The sequence below is a fragment of the Austrofundulus limnaeus genome, unplaced genomic scaffold (genome assembly GCF_001266775.1).
Source record: "Austrofundulus limnaeus strain Quisiro unplaced genomic scaffold, Austrofundulus_limnaeus-1.0 Scaffold80, whole genome shotgun sequence".
Classification (NCBI taxonomy): Eukaryota; Metazoa; Chordata; class Actinopteri; order Cyprinodontiformes; family Rivulidae; genus Austrofundulus; species Austrofundulus limnaeus.
In genome coordinates this window covers 69417-77687 of record NW_013952482.1, presented here as the reverse complement: position 1 = coordinate 77687, position 8271 = coordinate 69417, and the positions used below count along the sequence as shown (strand labels likewise).

Genomic DNA, 8271 nt, shown 5'->3' with positions numbered 1-8271 from the left:
TAATATATAAAATGTTACTGCTGTTAACATTTTCTAATAACCTAGAAGTCAAACAGAGGATGTGCCAATTTATTTCTTCATAGTAACTTTTTGGTTTTAACTCAAATTAGTTACTTTGAATTTCCTTGTTCTAAAAAAACACACCACCTTTCTGATGTTCTGTCCGAGATACTTTATTTTAGCGTATTTCACCTCAAAGTGAATATTTGTTAGATTTTTGTGTGCTTTGAATAATCCGCTAATTGGTGAAATGTAAGGCAGCTCCTCTTGTCTTTGTCTGATATCTGCCAAAGTAGCCACCCAGCAGACATCATGCAAACCTGCTTTCGACCAGTGACGCCCAATCCTGGCCCTCGAGGGCCACTTTCTTGTACGTTTTAGATGTTCTTTTCCTTTTAGTCTTTCAAAAWTTTAGCTGACTGTTCAAAGCACATTTCAAAACTTTGAAAGAGAGAAGCTAAAACAAAGCATCCCAGACAGCAGGGGAAACGATGCMGAACATCAGAAAAGTGATGTGTTTTATAAAACGGGGAAATGCAAAGTAGCTAAATCTATTAAAGCCCATTCTGCAGAATAAACAAATAAATTAGCRCTAACTCTTTAATATATACTTGACTAGGTTTCTAGAATCAGTTACCTGACTTTGAYAGCAGCAATGTTTTGGATTTTCCTTGAAAATAAGACTGAAATTAATCTACTTTTGGTGTTGATGACATTTCATTCTATATAGATAACTTCTACTTTCTCTGATGCCATAAATGCAGTCATATTAATAGCAAAATACCATATTCACTGTTGTGGAGTGATAATAAGCCCTCCTTCCCTTGTTTTATGAACACATTTAAATCTATTTTTCCATTAAGTACTTTAAAAACCAAATCATCTCACTCCAGATCATTACTTATTTATGGTAATAAGTTTCTCATTGTATGGTTTGCACCCTTGGTCTGTATTTATCTTATTTTTTTATTTACATTTTGTGCCCCCGAACATGTAGTTTGTAGTTATGATACCCTTCATGATCGTTTGTATGTTTAGAAAACAGTGGGAGTCAATGGTCACTCAGAGACAGCACCGTAGGCTCACTACCAAAGTTGTATACAAGAAAATGAGCTGTGAAGAATATCTGTAGGTTTCTTTAAACCATTTGTTTTTGGAAGGGGGGGGGGGGTCTTGAGAGATGGATAAAGGAAGCCATTTACGTCAAACATGGATAAAAAGGAGGAGGTCTCAGTTAAGCCTGATACACAGTCAGTTTCCCTCTAATTCGCACCTTCATGCATGCGACCAAAACTGGCTCATGAGAGCCCGGCGAACAGAGACCCTAACAACTTTCTGGAGGGATGGGAGTGRGTTTAATCTGCATGTGAATTCAGCTGCACGACGAATCGCCTCATGCTGGTTAATGATTTAGGGAATTTGTCAAGTCCTGAACAAAGTATCTACATCAGCGTGATGTAGACGAGTCAAAAAAAAAAAAAGAGAAGAAAAACAGTTTAAGTTTAAACAAGGCGTTCAGGCAGCAACACAGCGGTGTATTACGGAAGAGAAAATGACTTCTTTTGTTCCAGACTGTATTTTTTTTCTTTTCTAATCTTAAAAAAGAATATATCCATATCTCTCTTTGTCTGGTTCCCTTTGTCAGCATCATGATAATCATCTTGTCCTCTCCACATGCTTCCAGATGAGGGAAGATATAGATTACAGCATTTTCTTATCACACAGCCTTTGGGTTTTATAGGTGCACGCCRGTGTGAGTGGCTACTATGGAAATGACCCTATGAAAATCCATCAGGAAAAGATTTGTGTGCATGTTACCTGGGACATCTGTGGCCGCAGGTTGATCTCTCTCAGGTTGACAGCCTGAGGAATCAGGTTATTAAGCAGCTGGCAGAGCAGCACTCCATCTCTCAGAGCTTGAGCCAGGTCACACACCTGGTTACGTGACACAGAAAACCCCAATTAGGCTGAGGAACCAAGGAGACGGGGGAGAGGGGAACTTCGGTGCAGGTGTGTAGGCGGGGGTGAGGAACAGCTGATTTACCTGAGCACCCTCCCATGTGACTCGGTGGCTCTCAGGAAGAACCCGGCACTCGATCAACCACATCGCACACTGTCGCCACATCTCCATCTTTGTTTTTCTGGCAGGTGGACGAACGCAGAGATGATACTTTCTGCCTGAGTGACACAAAGTCTGTCAGAATTATGAACTGGAACTTTAATCATCATCATCATGATGCCGTTCAATCAGTATGAGTTCAATTAGCAGCAAACGAGTTACTGAACTGTCACAAACATGCCAGCCTGTCAAACACTGAAATATTCATCAGAAACTTCCCTTTTTTAAACAGATAATAACACATAACAAATAAAATACYAGATCTTACCTTTTGACAATTTCTCCTCGCAGTTTTATATCTGCTGCTTTGTCGACGTTCAGCCGCTGCTTTAACTTTTTATTATCTCATTTTCAGGCTGAGGCGCTCTTGTTCTGCCTTTCGTGGGTGTTCTGCAAAGCTGCACTGTGTCGAATGCTTTTAACTTTATCCCGCAACTTCCTTTTTCCTCTGACGCACACTCACACACACACACAAACTCGCAAAGCTGCTGCTGTTGCTGCTGCAAGCTGATAAAAAAAGGAGTGTGAGCCTGCCTGTGAAAGTCTGTGTCTGTGTGTGTTTGTTGCATATAGAAGACAGATTATGGGTGAGTGTGCACATGGTGTGGTGGACAGAAGTTTACTCATTTCATTATTTAGGCAAGTGGCAATCACGCATCATTGCTCAAAGTAGGCTGGGCCATAAAACGCACGATTATGCAAACTTTAGAGGGACTGAGTGTCGTGTTTCAAAGTTCTTTAACTTTATGTCATAAAAGCCCCTAAATTAAAGCTGCCACAGTATCCTCAGAGGAGGAGACCAACCAGAATGAAGTTTTCAGTTGTGAAGTTTGTCCTCAAGCTGAGATGGAAAGAAAAGCTGCCTTGATTTTAGTCCAGAAAAAAAAAATCCTATTTTTGCATAATAAATGCTTTTTCACGTGCAGAAATTCTTTTAAAAATGCATCTCTAGTTGTGATTTTCTGGGGATGTGAACCCATTTTCTGACTCACTCTATAGATAATCTAAACTTATTCAAATTGGGCGTCTCCCACACACTATATATAAATTCCCTTGTGTATAGTTGTGATTTTAAGGGTATTGTGACAATACTGACATAAGAATGTCCTTTAGATGTACTTATATATGCCATAAAGCCCCAAAATGAACAGCAAAATAATTCATTTTAAAAGACAGAAAACCTTATGTGAATTTGAAGGTGCAGTAAGAGCTCACAAAAATCTCTAATCTCTAAATGAGGGAGTTTTAGTCACAGTAAAGATTATGCTTCACCTGAATCCTTGATATCATTCATGCTTTAAATAGGTTTAACACTGCGGTATTCTTAATTGTAAATTGTTTTTGATTATTCAAAAGGCAGGCATAAAATGCCCCTTTATGTTACAGGAATCAACTTACAGGAGGACAAACTGTCCYAAAAAAACACGATATTTTATTAGTTCTCACCAGAGGTGTCAAGTAACTAAGTACAAATACTTTGTTACTTTACTTAAGTAGAAATTTTGGCTATGCTTTAGTGAAGTAATTATTTTTCAGCCTACTTTTTACTTCTACGCTTTACATTTTAATTCAAATATATGTACTTTCTACTCCTTACTTTATAAAAAATAAAAAAAAGTATTTCATTTCTACTTAACTTTGACTTGTTTTTATTCCATCTTTTTATTGTTCAGCAAAAATAAATAAATAGAAATCTATCCAGATACATGGAGCCATTGGATAGAGTGAATTTGATTGTGGTTGGATGAGAAGTGTAAATATAAACCATTCTGACACCCTGTTGAATTGAATGCACTGCATCACACCTGTAYGACAMAAATCACATCACATTCCAGCAGGACAGACTGCAGCAGATGCATGTAGCCTAGAATGAAGATGATCGTGGCTCAAACAGTTAATTCCAAWTTTTTTTAACATTAACATTTTAATTTAACATTATTGACTTTAGAAGAAATATCGGGGGTGCTTTTAAAGTRTTAATTACTTTTACTTTTATACTTTAAGTAGTTTTAAAACTACTACTTTTATACTTTTACTTGAGTAAAAAGCTTGAGTTGCTACTTCTTCCAAATAGGGTTGTGCATAATCGTATCGTGTGCAATTAATCGTCAGAAAAACATTAATTGATTATTTTTTGGCACTTGATTAATATGATTAATGCCACCAGGCAGAGTCCGCTCAATGCTCCTCTCTGCTTCAAATATGACGAACATTAAAAAAATAGTTCTGTAATTTATTTATYTATCAACACAATTTTAAATTTGATGTATAGCCTGAAGTCTGTAATTTTGACACAATTTGGAACAGATTTTTATGAAGAGCAAATCTTTTCCACTAAATTGGTCATGTGACTAGGACATAAGGGTGACCAGGGACTCCAGGGGATTAATCGTCAAATTAATCGTTATCAGCTAAATACCACAATTAATCATGATTTTTTTTTGCCATTATTGCCCAACCCTACTTCCAAAAAAAGTATTTTAAACAATAGTATCTATACTTCTACTTATGTAATGAATTCAAATACTTTTGACACCTCTGGTTCCCACATAAAAGGTGTGAGAATGAACTCACTCARCTCATGTTTGTCCTGAAAGATATGCAGTTAATCAGCCTAAGAAAAAACTAAAACCTTTTCATTAAAAACCTTTTGGRGAATTTGTGTAACTTTCATCTTAAACACTAGATGTCACCCTTAAATAGTCATTTTCCCTCCCTGCAGAAACTGTACATATCTGAGAGTTTCCACCTCTAAAGACAGAAAGACAGTTTGAGGTTTGCATTCTTGTCTCTGACCTGACATGTTGACAGCTGCTTCAAATTTTTTCCCCTCCCCTCTTGTGTCTTTTTCCTCTTCCACCATGACATGTATCTACCTGCTCTCTCCACCCCTTCGAGAAGCTTATTGTAATTCCCGCGCTGCCATTTGATKATGTTTTTGGGGTGCTTCGTCCCARCTGCACGTTCTGATTGGCCTTCAAGTGACCCTACAGGTTTGAGAGGAGGAGGGTGGGAGCGAGCTTTCACCACCAAAGAGAAAGTGAGACTTCATGACAGGTAGGGCAACGAGGATGAGAACAGCTGCAAAGAGGGCAGGAAAATAGAAAAACGGCACAGAAGAATGAATTTGAGATTTTACATGAAATAAAATAGCTTCAAACGATCTCCCAGAGTGCTCCCGGTCCTCTACATAGGTAAGTGTGACGACTCAGCCTGTGTGTTGACTGCTTTTTAAAAGTCAGATGATGTCACGCAAATCCTTCATTTGTTTCCCCAGATGCTTTTTTGAACAAAAAACGAGTAGAAACATGTATGTTTTAGCATTTACACAAGTCAGTAACTTTTCCCTCCTTGCTGTGCAGACATGAATAATCGCTCCATCGCCTGGTGGCTGAGACAGATTGGCTTGCCACAGTACACCAAGTCACTAGAGAGTGAATATTATGGTATAGAGGTATATAAAACCTATTTGTGTTTGCTTTGGGTCAAAATCCTCACAGTCTTGGGCGAATGATTTTAAGAAAAATATATAATATACCAGGTCTTCTTGTTGTTTTCTGCAGGGTTTGCTGAATGCAACCGATGTAGAGCTGAAGGATGCTGGGATAGAAGACGCAGCCCACCGAGAAACCATCCTCACCCAGCTGTCAAGACATCGGCAGAGGCTGGACCCCCACACTGGTAAAACACAGATGTGTGGCACACAAAGGCTGGACAATCATCAAAATCTGTAAAAGTTCTCACTGGCTACAAAAATCAGGGTCTCTTAAAAGAATCAATTTTTTAAATTTTATTCTCACCTGATGCCAAGGACGTGTTATGGCTATCATTAGTGGTATTGATCATGCAGGATCTTTTTTTTAAACTTTGGCACGCAAAGTGGCGGGTGATGTGTATCCTGTCAAAATATGTTGGTTTCATTTACCCTTTAAAATGGTCTGAGTGTGAGGCTTTTGATCAGCAGCTCATTTGAAAGTATATAACGTGCATAGAGCTGACTAATATTTGTTCGAGTCTGACAACACAATAAATTTGTGAGTCAGGCATTATGTGGCAATCCACAGTGTGGGAAAAACTGAGGATTCATGTGGAAAAACAAACAAGTTTCTAAATCTGACCAAACGTTGACATTCAGTATTTGACAAGTGGAAAAAAAAGGCATGAATGAATTTAACTCAGTTAATGTGTAGAAATACATCTAATAACTTTGTGAATGAAAACAGAGAAACATGCAGACTGGTTTAGTCAAAGACAACAGAAAATCAGTGACATAATTACCATGTTTCATTTTTTTACAGTTTCATGTTTAACGGATAGATGTGAGAGAGGTAAGGTTTCCTTTTTTAAAAACAGAAACAGACATTTACATAAAAATTTTAGATATTCTGCTAAAAAGGATTTTTTTTCTCTCTCAGACGAGCAGACCCTGAAGCGCCGAGTCAGCAGAAACTACTCCCTGGGATCATATGCAGATCTGGTGAGGCTACATAGTTTCAAACACACCTTCATGAACCAATACTAATTTTTATAAAATATGGTTTTCACATGTACTAAATAATTACATAATTGTAAAATGYCTTGTTTAAAAATGTAAATTAAAATTTAAAGCCTGAACGAGTTAGCAAAACGTGTCAACATGACTCTGGAGGTCAGTCAGGCMGAAAGGCCTTGTTCACACAGAAACAAAGTTTTTCCAAAACAATCTTTTTGTTGTTGTTTCCAAAAGGTATTCCCGAAAACAGCACAGTTTCTAGAAATGTCTGTACAAAAACAGCAAAATTAATTTAAAACAATGTAGTAACTATGCCAGGCCTGTATGTGGCACCATAACTGTACTGTACACAACTGTACACCCTCACGCTGTCCTCGTTTTAGCCGTCTACACAAAAATACAAGAGTGGCATTTACATGGCTCTCTACTTCCKTTATTCCTGGCAGCACAGTGTCACTATCAGTATGATCAAACCGATACCGTTCAACCAACCATTTCCTGTCCCAAAACAGAAACACAAAGCTAAAAAGTGGGAAATCATTATTCTACGTTAATATCGGTCCAATAGGATTTTCTAAAAAATGACCAATATTGGCCGATACCGATGTTGATGCTGAAATATGTTGCACATCCTGAATGTATATATACCATGTGGTATACTGTTGTATGGTAATATGCTATGCAAATAGACTTGACCAAATACCAMAACAAAACTCTCTTTCCTTGCGGATTCCAGGCCTATATGATAAAAACACACCTTTTGCGTAAAAACAAAATGTTGTTTAAAGCGGTCCATCTGCTTGTATTTTTAACGTAAAGCGTTATTTTAGATTTTTAYAGTGTAGCAATAAAAATACAATTTCTGGTTTCGCTCATGTCCTGCAGGAAAAGCCAAAGGATTTGTTTCGTCAGAGTGTTCTTCCCCGCCTCCAGCGCTCTGACAAGAAACACCGCCTGTCCGCATCCTGCTCACATCTCCTCCCCCTGAGCGAGGAGAACAACCTCAGCCAGGAGAACAAACACAGGTAAGCCAAGTGTCAGCTTGTACGTTTGTGTCTGTGAACGTGTGTGACGGTGACCGTAGCTTTGTGAAGGAAACTGACTTTAGCCTGGGAGCCTGTTTGTGTGTGGCTAATAATTAATTTGTGCCTCATAAAAGCTGTAGGACTTTGAAAGTCACTGACAAAGAGGCTGAAAACATTCACAGACACTGAGCAGCATGAGATTACTGTATGTCTGACTTTTAGCAATGTCTCTGATGTCCAGACTCACACTGAAGGGAAGTGCTCTCAACAAAATTTGACATTAAGATCAGAACTATTACACTTTAAAGAGTAACTTACCCCAAAATTAACTTTGTTTAGCTGATAAACTGCCTAGAATGTGTCTAAAATGTTATATAGTACTGTTTCTGTGCTAATTTTGATGTTTTTGTGCGTATTTGTTCAAATCTGTAATATTTGGTCTAAAAACGTGTTTTTGCTGCTCATGTGGGTAGAGCAGTGGTACTGCAGGCTAATTTGCATATCGGTTAACGGCTCTCCACGGTGACGTGTCTTCTCCATGGCTTCGTCACATCAGCCGTGTTCTGGTATAAAAGCCTCTCTCTAAGACATGCCCCTGCAGCAGTCAGAGGGTTGAACAGTTAGCAAGCTTAGCA

At 38.3% G+C, this 8271-nt stretch overlaps 1 protein-coding gene across 1 annotated transcript in view; it reads right to left on the bottom strand.

Annotated features, from left to right (window-relative positions):
- Window positions 1-3155, bottom strand: part of LOC106519621 (proto-oncogene vav) — a gene marked incomplete at its 3' end in the record, with an annotated part of 19345 nt that extends 16190 nt beyond the window's left edge. The window contains 3 exon segments of the mRNA XM_014011367.1: window positions 1819-1935; window positions 2045-2178; window positions 2388-3155. Of these exon segments, the coding sequence (XP_013866821.1) occupies window positions 1819-1935; window positions 2045-2131 (204 nt within the window).
- Between the last annotated feature and the right edge of the window lie 5116 nt (window positions 3156-8271).